We start from the raw sequence: 12,521 nt of genomic DNA, 5'->3' as shown, positions 1-12,521 counted from the left end.
GTAAAACTTGTATTTACCCGTTTATCCTTTGTGAGGTTAGGACACTCACCTTCAAATGACAAATAACGGTATATATATATATATATATATATATATAAAAAAGGGAGCATTGATGGTTTCCATTGGGCCACTATCTATCATGATCCTATGTGGATACATTTAAATGTATGGCAACTCCCAATCCTTGTTTGTGGACCCCTGCTGTTAGGTCAGTTCTGATGTCCTGGAGGTAGTATATTTGGAAAATAAACAAATATTCATACACATTGTACATGTACATTAGTGACATCACTTGGTGCAATGAGAATTGCCCAGTAGGTGTTAATTTTACTAACTGTACAAAAGAAAAAGGCAAAAGTTGTTTGTCATGTGTTAATTGATGACCAGTTTCAGTTTTATATAGAAAAAGGTAATATTCTATGGCATGTAAAATTTTAAAACAAGAATATAAAATCCAGTTTGGAAAGGGTTCTGTAGATTAAGGAAGGGCACTATAAAAAAAGATGGAAATGTCCAGGGTCCAGCTCAGCCAGCAGGTGGGGAGGTTTTTAGCTATAGGACTGCACATGAAGAAAGAAGTTGCCCACTGACTGGCTGTTTTCAAGTGCTATGTAGATGAAAAGCAAGGTTTGTAGAATGGGACAATTGAGATGATTCTGAATGTTTAGAACTCCCCAAAGCATCTAAATGCAAGAATGTGAATAGTTCAGTAGTGATAGTGATGAAGGAAATTCATCTATACCAACAGAAGTTGCTCAATATAAGTACCATATCTGGTAACAGGAGCTGTATGAAAGACAGACCAGAAAGACCTTTGCATGTGGAGTTAAAGCTTTATCTATAACAAGCAGCCACCACAGAAAACAAACTTTTTTTATGTTGCTCTGTACCAAGATGTAGGATACTCAGGGAAATGCAACTTCTAAGTAGAGACCTGCACTCCACCTGAAAAAAGTATAACTTACTGCATGCACACATCCCTAAGGCTACGTACACACGTGCAATAATTATCGTTGGAAACAAACGATTAACGGCCGATCGTCTGATAATCTTTAACAAAAAAAGTGAACGACGCCGATGAACGAGGAATGTTGCTGGAAACGGACGACCGTCCCGGCAGATTTGATTGGGCGATGATCGTTTGCTATCTATTGTGTGTACGGTCCCAGTGTAGATGTTTCTGCGGTACACTTTCTCCAAAACGCGTCACTTCCTCCATCATTCAAATGATTGTATCTAGTGTGTATATTATTGGTGGATTATATTTGAATGATCATATCGTTACAGCATGTACAGAATTGTGCACTATACAATCGTTCAAAATAATCGTTTGTTTTGCAACGATAATTATTGCATGTGTGTATGTAGCCTAACTTCTCTGCAAGTGCTGTAAATGGAGACTACTATTCCATCACTGCTTTACCTCTATTACTGGTAAATAACAGTTTACATTTATGCAATAGGGACATGAAAGACAGGAGGCAAATAGAGAAGTTTGTGTATAATTTCTGTAAAAAAAAAAAAAAAAAAAAATGTACAGCCAAGAGGTACATATGGAGAACAGAAGGAGATCAAGGACAGAGCTTTGTTATACACCAACAGATGATGTAGAAAAAAAGAGATAACATTAAGAACATTTCAGACATTAAATGCTCAAGTTTTGGGAGAAATCTTAGAATGTTGAATAGATTTGATGAAAAGAGGAATAAGTTGCAAAAAGTGTAAAATAATGAAGAAAAATACAGAAAAATTAGTTGAAGGAATACTTTTTAGTTTCTGTTGGAGAGATCATTGGCAACTTTGAATGTAATTCCAATGGAATAAATACTGTAGAATGCAGACCAGTTGATCTGGTATTAGACATGGTGTTAAAAAATAAAAACAATAGAATTTTGTAGAAATTCAGATTCTCTTAGCACCCTGTATTAGACTTTCATGGTAGTGCACATAGGTGCTGAATTAGGTGGGTATACAGCAAAGTAGAAGTTATTTATAGGCAGGATACAGGTTAGTGTCAATTGAAGACTAAATGCACACCCGTTTTGGATGCGTTTTCAATGAAAATGAATAAAAACACATCAACGTGGTGTCTGCATACATCAAGACTCACATAACACATCACGTGTGCCGACATTCAATACACATAAATAAAACAAGACACACAACCTTCCTTCTCAAAAGCCTGAAATTGTTATCTGTAGATAGCTGTAGTGCTTTACATGGACATCCCCTCTGACATTATTCTGATTATCTGAGAGCTCCTGATTGTGATGTAGAAATGGAATTCTCAAAAACACCCCTGACAGTTCTCAAATACAAAAAAAAGTTAATCAATAATATCAGTACTCAAAAGTTTCTTGCAGCCACCGAATAGATTTAAACCCAGGCTTTAGTTATCCTATTCTTAAAATAAGGGTATCAATACAATTTTCACTCATTTCACGGTGGAGTTTTGTAGAATTGTCATGGGTAATGAGTTTCAGATGGTGTATGTACGGTAGGTAAAATTGCAACTCAGCTGAAGTTAAACTTTGACATTAGACTACTAATGGTTCAATGTGCTATTGAACAACGCATGTGCATTACAAAGCAGAATCAGCTAATCAGAGTTAACAGGTTGAAAGAACTATAGTGAAATGCTGCAAGGGGAGTTTGGGAGAGACACATAATAAACACTCAGAAGCAGCAGAAGGGATTGAGAGCATAAGTCAAGAGAGCGTGAGAGAGGAGGGGGAAGAGAGGAAAACTGGATGGTTGGAAAGAGAATAAAAAGAACATTGAGGGGGGAAGGGTAGCACGAGCACAGATCATCCTACAGACAGTAAGCCAAAACACAGAAGAATAAAAAAAAAATATTTGTGCATCAAATTAAGAAATGCAGTGCTAATTGGATGTCCCAATTCCATATGTTGCCAAGAATCAGCTCACAATGTTTACATATAGCATTAATATATTTACAAATCTCCCCATTGCAAAGCACAACAGAGGTTTATGAGAATCTCCAGCATGCCAGAATAAATTTGGGACCGTTTCTGATCTTTTCAGTCACACTAATACTGGAGATTCCATATGCAGCAAAGCTTTGGTTTTATTGTCATCTGTGATCCAGATTGATGTAACTTTTTATCTTTAGGACTCCAAGATATAAGGACAAGAAATGAGAGAAACGAATCAGAATAGGAAGGCACAGAAGAAAAAAAAATCTCACAATACCATTCCCTACAAGCAAAAAGTGAACAATGTTCTCCTAAACATTTCATAATGTCTTGTTATTCCAGTGTTACTACAATGTAAAAGCCAGCCAGGATTGCCACAAAGTAATGAAACAAATAGTAGGAAAATGTCAAAATCAGGGCTTGGCATGGATGAAATTTGCAGCAGTTAAGCAGTAGTTTCCCAGTGGTTAACTGCTCAAAATAAAAAGCGATCAATAACCGCAAATGTCCTCTCATTATAAATGAAATGAATGGGAACATTTGCAGAGGCTTTGTTGTAGTAGTTCAGCAGGATTCAAGGTATGATTTTGTATTGGTCCGGAGATGTGTCGCATAGTCCATAAATTGGTGCTTTTGTCAACCCCAATACAAGGACTTGAATGGGAATACTTTTAAAAAACCTGCTGGTGGTTGTTAAGCATTTCAAGAGTGTTTTAGGGGCCTTTGGGAGAAAGTAGTTAAAAAAAAATTACTCTCCTTTAAAAAACCCCCTGAGGTCCCGTGCAAGACGATGGCAAAGCTTCAAAATGATATAACAGATTTCAGGTATTCTATAAACGCCCGTCATGGCCATTTTAAAAAAATTGCCAACCTAGGCAAAGCCAGTGTTTGACATCCATGATCCACAGAAGGTTTGAGGATTAATAATCTAATTACAAGAACAAAGACTATCTGTGTGCACTGCTTGAGCATAGAAAAATACTCAAAGGAGTAGTATGGGGAGTAGGGGATAGAGAGGAAAAGGCTATCAGAGAGGCAAAAATCCTAAAATGCAGTCTTACCCCTGCACTGCAATGCTTATTTATGTCTATAAGAGGATGTAGAGCAAGGATATTTGCCTCATTCCCTTGCTCCCACAGGCTTCTTCTCCCCTGCAGCTTCCTCTTAAAGCCCTGTTGTGGTCACTGATCTCATCCCCTTTTATGTAGGACCAATAATCCTGAATTGTAAGTGGAAGACATCAAGGGAAGGAGTTATGCCAGCTGCTGGGAGAACAAGGGTGATGTAAGTAAAACTTGCTCTTTACACCTCCCCTAGCCCCACCACAAGGGAAGATTGTTGCAGATCCTGAGCTTTACCGCCAACTCAGGAGGCTCTGCTGCAATCTTGCAATAGCAGCATTTTTAGCCATTCTCAAGTGTTCTTCTGTGAGCTGTGCAATTAATCAGCTATCTGTAATCAGAAAGTGGTTCTGTATGAATGGAAACTAGAAAGCAGCTGACAGCTCCTGGTGTCACACTGACAGCATTTGTTTAAGAAGCCAATATGGAACAAAGGAAGTGGAAAGCAGCTGGCAGTCACCTTACAAACAAGTCAAAAGACACCTACATAAAACCTTTGTCTCACTTTACATTTTTAATGGCAAGACACATAAAATTCTGAATAAGCAGATACCTTCTAGCCCTAAGTTATTGTGGCTTCATCAGCATTTTTCCCCTTTACAAATCATTGATTTTTCTTTTATCCTTCCAAGACTCTGTTTAACCATGCATATAAATCAAAGATCACATTGGACCTAAAGCAACACTTTCATGTGACCTGACAAACAGATCTAGTTAATGTTTTTCAAACTAAACCTGTGTCAATAAATTAACAATTTATTAAACATCTAATAATATGAAATACATATCCGATAAATAGCCATCACACCCAGATGAAGTTGTATTAGGCCTCTTCTCAGCTTGCCATCCATTTGCCTGTTTACAAAAGTCATTGCATAGCAATTATATGTCACTCAAAAATGAGAAACCATACCATACCTTAGTATGGCCTACAGGAAAAAAATGGAGAACTGCCCCAACATCTGCATAGACTACATAAAAAAGGCAGCTGGAACTATGCCAGGTCTGACTGCTTAAATCCCTCTAACCTCAGGAGTGACATCTTTGCTGGATGTCAGTGTAAAGAAACAAAGTCTTAAGCTGCGTACACACGTCAGATTTTTATCGCCCGATAATCGGCATCGGCCAGTTATGGGGCGAAAATCTGCCGTGTGTACAGTCGGTGTCGTCCATCATCCGAACGACCGTCCTGGCGGATCCACGGATGATGGACGACAACCGATTCTAATGAAAGGGAAGGGGGAGAGCGCGCAGCAGAGTGCCGCTCTGTCGCTCCCCCCCTCCCCTCTCCATAGAGCATGAACGGTGCTGTATGTACAGCACCGTTCATGCATCGTGCAGTCCTTTGTCGTTGGAAAGGATTGTGAAAGATCCTTTCCAACGACAAAAATTGCACGTGTGTACGCGGCTTTACACACATATACAATTACTCCATTCATTATTCAAAGGTTACCAAACTTTAGATTTTTCTTTGTAACATGAGAAGCTAAAACAAATCCAACTAGTCGTTCTCCTTGACCAGTAAAATACTTATATAAAAGGTGACCATTTAGCACATCAATAATCCAATAAACCAATGAGTCCTTGAAGTGGAACTAATCCTGTAATACTGTCTCCATTCCATGGCAGGGCACTGTCATCATTTTACCTCTTCTCGGAGACTTTTTTTGGCTATGTTGAGTGGCTGGGTCCGGGTGACATAACGATCAGGCAGGTAGGAGGAAGACAGTCTCTTAATGCAATAATGACCTGCATGATTGCAAGTTCTTAAATACGCTTTAAAAGGCTTCACAAAACAGTAGGTAAATTGAGCGCTGGTACCCTTTATAAGTGACATCTTATGAAGTCAGTGTGTTTGGGGTTTTAGGGTGGGCTATTCCTAAGGTTCCTCATGGGTCCCTTGTATGACTGTTTGCAGAATTATGATATCGAATTTTTGCACCATACTCCAGTCCAGTGTGAATTTTATTTTGGTATATTATCAGGTAAGTAGTGAGAATTGATAAACCAAAATATTTCAGGGGGTCAGCAATCCCCCTCAGGACTTTTGCGTTTAGTAAAATAAAGTATGCAGGAAATGGGACCAGATATGGATAGAATAAAAACCTCTGACCCTGAAAAGACAGACTCTGCTAAACAAGACAGAAATATTCAGATTAATATTTGGTATTTTGCAATATGTGCTAGTTTTCACCTTAAATGTGTCTTTGTTTGTTTCCTGTAATTCCAGTAAACTGTCATACTAGATATCTAATCTGCTTGTGTTGCTTCTTTCAAGAGATTCCCATTTCCACTGCAGCAAATTAAATTTAAAGGGGTCAGTCATTTTTTTATCGAATGAAGCCATTGCTGTGTTGTCCTATATTTATAACCCAAATCATTTAATTCTAGCCTGGCAGTTGACATACAGCTGTGACTGATGAATGGCTTTCTCTGACCTGATATTACTCATTCTTTTGTCCTTATGTGGTTTATTCATGCCACATACTGGGAGTGCGCTCTGGAGGGGATTTGTGTCCTATTTTCCTCAGCTGCCTGGGATGTGCACACTTTCTGAAAACCAAGCATTCTTATTATTTATTACACTGCTGTCTACACTCTTCAAATATATTTACCAAAAGTTCCAGTTACAATTTCGGGAGTTAACAGTTTTGAGTGCACTTTGGAAGCATTGTTAAGAATGTGGGCAGCTGAAGTGTATTGAACTGTTTTGTTATGTAAATAAGTTCAGTACAGCAGACCAACAAAAGACTTTGTACCATGCATGTCTGCATTGCCCATATAACAGTCATGATACCTACTTACTGTCTGCAGTGGAAAAAAAAAATTGATAAATGGCATATGATTTATTTGTTATATGACACTTTAGTGTAAAAAAAAAAAACGAACACATGAAAATTAGATTTAGGCAGTCTGCCCTTATCTATAGCCTGACCCATACTCTGCTGTTTGTATTCAAACAGAAATAAGAAAGATGATAAACACGGTGTTGGCTAAGGGGACAACTGGCAGCGATGCAAAGCACTTTGGGGGTGTAACTAATGTTTTGGAACAAAAGGAAGTGGTAATGGTGCCTAACAAGGGTACCACAACATTCCTTTACATAATATTTGACTCTACAAAGTTGGTCCTCTGCACCACAGGAGTTCCTTAATCCAGGGTAGCTCAATGGACAAAATTTTGCTTGAACTTTGTGCAAGGTGATGCAAAGAAGAAGACAGATTTAAACCATTTCATCACATCAACAAAAAAGGCCAATGAGAAAGTTTACAAGCAAATGTATTTTGGAATATTCTTGGAAAGGTAATGGGTAATTCATGGCTAAGCTTGACTTTTAAACAATAAAATTATATATATTTGATATTCTTGGGTTCAGTTCAGTAGGAAACAGCTTGGTTTGAAAAGATGTATTTTATTTATAGACATTGTGACCAATCTAATTATATATATATATATATATATATATATATATATACACATACATACACATATATACACACAGTTTCGCCGAAAATAAGACCTACCCTCAAAATAAACCCTAGCACGCTAATCATGCAAGGGGGAAATATAAGTCCTACCCCAAAAGTAAGCCCTATCGGCTTCTTCAGAGAGTGCGGTCACGTGGTACGCGGAGGGATACCAAGAGTATGAAGAGAGCAGGAGATTTTAAAAGCACTGGAGCAAGGGGTCAAGAAATTGCAGGGTGGTTATTAACCTACTCTGCTGTGGCACTACAACTTTGATAAGAAGTTGGTGGACTCTCTTTTCAAAGGGTCCTTGCTAGTATTTCATTCATTAGCAGCAATGCATATTTATTGATTTTTTTTTTTTTTTTTGCTTTTACTCAAATTTACACTGGTTACTGTTCTGTGTCTGCATGTTACTCCAGGAGTCATATGTTAATTGTCAGCACATTTTCTTGTTATGTTGCACTTGTTTGCTTATGAAGCTGTGTTTTTTTTCATTAATCATTTTTGTCCATTCCTAATAATGACTTCTTGTATAAAATAGAAAAAATATGTGATTTTGACAGGTCACAGGTAACACAGAGGTATCTTTTTAAAGATAAGCCCTAACGCGATTTTCAGAGGTAAAATTAATATAAGACCCTGTTTTCGGGGAAACACGGGGGGTGTGTGTGTGTGTGTGTGTGTATTATATACACACACACAGAGTTGGTGCTGCTATTTTAACTCACTTTAGCATTTGAGTAACTATGTACTTTTATTCCCTCCTAATGGAATAATGTGAGTATTTGCATATTGTGTGTATGTCCCTATTTATTGTACAGCGCTGTGTAATACTTTGGCGCTATATAAATAATGTTTATTAATATTATGTGTGTGTGGCCATCTGTCACATACTTTAAGCTGTGCAGCAATGTGATGTCATTGTGCAGAGAAGCTTTTGTCCTATAAAAAGGGTTGTGTGGTTTACAGCTGGACACACATGCCAAGACCTACTTGAATGAAGGATAAGAATGAGTCTTTATGGCTATAAAACAATGTCACATCTGGTACTGAACAGTGACCACTGTGTGCAAATTTCTGGATATCTTCAGGAATGTAGTAATATTATGGGGTCACTAAATCAAAATGGTATTATTCTAAAAATTTAACATTTTTAAAGCTTTGACATTCATATTTTAGCTGTTGAGTAATAGGAGACAGTAAACGAGTCATAAGAATACTGCTTCTTAGAGAAAAGACTGGACTCATTGTAAACAGTGTAGAATAAACTGGAAAAAAAAAGTCTTAAAATGACACCAATAAAGTACCCATTTTAAATTCACACATTGAACAAACGCAGGCTTTATTTTATTTCTGGCACAAGCTCATGTAACAACTGGCATAAGAAACCAGACAGACACACCCAGAACCTCTGGCTACATGTGCTGCCAGTGTCCATGTCAGATTATGTTTTCAACACAGATGACTCATAATATGCCATTACCATGCTTGCATTAGTAAGAATGAGCATGTCCATGGGAACAACAGAAACCCCCAAGTTTTACATATGGAGGAAAAAAAATAAATCAGTAACAGTGGTGTATTTCATATAAGTTAGCAAACCGAAGCATTTTCCAAAAAAAAACAGATTAACATTCAAATTGAATACAGATCTGTAAATGGCCCACATGGAGGTTTTACCAGAACACTCCTCTTGTGACGTGTAATTTCAGGAGCAATTTATAAAAGAACGTGTTAAAATCAGTTGCGGTAGAGCTTGTTTACCAAGTATTGAAGTTTGTATGCCCTTTCCGTATGCCAGCTGCTGTCTCACACAATTGTAAAGGACTGAAAGGCTAATTGGGGTGTTAAAGAAATGAAAACATGTTGACATGAAGCGACTGGTAGGTGGTTCTGCCAATCTATAACTACCTACCTTAACCCTTAACCCCAGCGGCAAAAGCCTACTCATCAGAAGCACACGTTTGAATGTGATCATATTTATTAGCTAGGATAGGGTAAGCTAGATGGTTACAGAACGGCTGAGACACCTACCTGTCACCCCATGCACCCAACTCACTTTCATTAAAAAGGGGGAACTTCAGAACACAAACACACCTGATGACTGTAAAATCCCAGCCTTCATATTGTCCCTGTCCTAGTGAATATACTACTTTATATATATATGTTGTCAAGAGTCTGTATATAATGCTTTATAAACACTGCGGTCCATTTATAAATTTGTGTTCTTCACCTATTTACTTAATGAACGTTTTGTAGGTATGGATTGACAATATATACAGATTTCCATCAATTGATGGAAGAACCTAACTCAAGCTGTCAAAAAAAAAAGTTATTCCAATCTATTTTGAATGCTGCCCTTTAATATCACAACTTGCCATATTGAAATCTATATTGAAAAGTCCATCCACATGAGATTGTAGTAAAAGGGAGAAGAATCTTTTATCACATTTTAAGGTTAAATTCAGACAAGAGATTTCTTGTACAACTTCAGTTCACAGCTGTCAATGAGTCCTCAGTCCTGGATTTTGTAGCGATGAATCATAGTGGTTGAAATACTTTTCCTTGGTAGTTGGGTGTGAAAGCTCCCAGACCCCTGGCAGTTAAAGATGGAAGCCCAAGAACAGTAAACCATAAGGCTCTTTTGACTTAACCCTAAAGGCCATTTCAGACCCAATGGCTGACCAGAGGGTGCAGGGTCAACTACCCCCTTTCCAGTGAATGGGAGCAGCTGGAAACTATTTTGTGCACCAATTCCAAAAAGCAACAAGTAGCTGTGGGCTGCACAATTGCTTTTTCCTCTCTCTGGGAGAGGAGCACTAATGTGTTACCGGCAGCGTGGTTTGCCACACAAATGTGTTACCTGCAGTATGCAATGCTCCTGGTAACAGCCAACCACACCGTTTTATACCACAGACATGAGAAGGACCTATCAGGCCTGTAAAATTAAATCAAAGTATCACATAGAATTAATCCACCAGTAGTCTTGTTACATTTAACTGAAATCTGATTGGCTGTTGGACTAATCTTTGCCCCTGATCACAAGGTCTGCATAGATCCTAATGAATAATCCCATTGGTTTACTATCAATGAAAGTGTTATTTTATAACACAATGCACCAATCAAAACGTACGGTTTCACCAGTACAACAGCTCAGGATGTATATACATCGCTTGGGAACATTATATTGTACTGGCAATATATACAAACAAGTTTATTATTTCATCACAACCTATGCTGTTTTGTCACTACACAACTATTGCTGGGATCACATTGTGAAGTAATGTATGACTGTAATGATAGCAAGTGGTACCAGTCCTTGCCCTTTGTCAGGATGAGCCTGGCGGACATGATGGGCCAGAAGGGCTGAGCCCAGCTCCCATACACCTGCCCGCCAGTCACAAATCCTATCTTTATTTAAAGACTCCACTGACATGTCACAGATTAGGTTCAGGTCACAGAGCTAAAGATTATCATTGTATATCTGCCCATTGACTATGCCAAGGCATCACCTGACCTGGGTACACAGTGCCATGTGCCAGCACAGGGATGGTCATGTGTTCTCCCAGAGAAGTTTCTAGGGCAGGAGAAATGAATGTTTGGGCGAGAAGAAGGTTCACTTACCTTGACAAAGAGTTCAATGAGATTGTCTTTGTCCTCCTGCACTCCATTGTGCGGCACGGAGATAGACATGCTGCTGCCCTGACAATGCTCCTTACACAACTTCTGCCAGCCTTGTGTGCTGCTCTCCTCGGCCCTCCACACGTCTCCTCAGCCCTCTCTAGCTCTGTGCCCCGCTCTCCTCCAGCAGCGCCCCGTACAATGAGCCTCTGCCCTGGCCGCCTGTGTAACGGGACTATACTGGCAGCACGGGAGGGGGAGGAGGAGGGGCAGGGCGGGGCGCCAAGGCCAGCAGCAGCATTAACCGCTTCATCCTCACAGCCCAGTCCTCGGGTAGAGGGAATGACAAGAAGCTCCTTTCCCTTTCAGTTTAATGAAAGGAGAGGGCTGATAATAGCCAGCATGTTCACATGTCTTTGCAAAATGATTCACATCGTATTAATGATTCATTATAAACTTACACAGGGGAAACGCTGAGGCGGCTCCTCCAAGGCCTCAGAGGTCTCCTCAGGGAGTGATATGACCATATATGGTCATACAAAGTCACCCTGGGCCCAGACCATGCTAAACACCCCTCACCATCCCCATACATTACACTCATGGGACATGGCTCAATGTGTTTCTTTTAATAATAAACAGTATATATATTATATAGGGGATGCAAATGGCAGACATTCACACAGGAGGTGTCCTGAAGAGCTTACAATCTAAAGCTAAGCTTCAAGCTCCAGGGTTTGTTCTGACCTTGGCGTTTTTGAATTTCTGTACAGCCAGGTCATTTACATATGAACTGGAATTTCCTTGCAATTTTTTGGGGCAGAATGACATAATCTGTGCTCCTATACAGTGACATTACATCCTATTCCTATAGTTGTTATTACAGCAGCACAAGTATTACCATGGTGAGAACACCTAATCCTTACCTACAGCTTCTTCTAGGGTTTGGTCTTACCGAATGCACCAAAACACCACATATCTGTCTTCTCTTTTGTTAAATCCTACAGTGCGGAAATCTTCATTTTGAAAAAAAATAGGAAAATCTAAAATGATGTACAGAGCCCCTGCAGGTATTTATAGTTGGGAACAAGTAAGTTCTGGTGGACAAAGCAGTGGTCAGACCATGCCATCTAAAAGCAGGGTACCTCTACCCTTTCCATCTCAGAGTGGCCATGCTGAATAGCCACAGCACACGTACATGACACGTGTCGTAATCTAGCCTTAGCCCCAAAACTTGGCTATGAGGTATCAGCCGAATTCTTTGTTCCAAGAAGAAAGTTCTTGAGAGAAGCACTACAGAACAAAGGGGGTGTTTTGTAAAGGGGCAAGAGCAACTTCTGAGAAGATTGGAGAGATAATCTTTCTAAACCCAAAAA

The 12,521-nt window shown here is 39.1% G+C and overlaps 1 protein-coding gene across 1 annotated transcript in view; it reads right to left on the bottom strand.

The window, feature by feature from the left end:
- The window catches only part of CLIC4 (chloride intracellular channel 4), a 30,688-nt gene extending 19,228 nt beyond the window's left edge, over positions 1-11,460 (bottom strand). The window contains exon 1 of the mRNA XM_072419207.1: positions 11,152-11,460. Within this exon, the coding sequence (XP_072275308.1) occupies positions 11,152-11,220 (69 nt within the window). The 5' untranslated portion in view covers positions 11,221-11,460. The remainder of the gene's footprint in view (positions 1-11,151) is intronic.
- Positions 11,461-12,521: the final 1,061 nt, after the last annotated feature.

The sequence above is a fragment of the Pyxicephalus adspersus genome, chromosome 1 (genome assembly GCF_032062135.1).
Source record: "Pyxicephalus adspersus chromosome 1, UCB_Pads_2.0, whole genome shotgun sequence".
Classification (NCBI taxonomy): domain Eukaryota; kingdom Metazoa; phylum Chordata; class Amphibia; order Anura; family Pyxicephalidae; genus Pyxicephalus; species Pyxicephalus adspersus.
The sequence above is the reverse complement of the archived record's forward strand: the minus strand, read 5'-3'. Positions and strand labels throughout refer to the sequence as shown.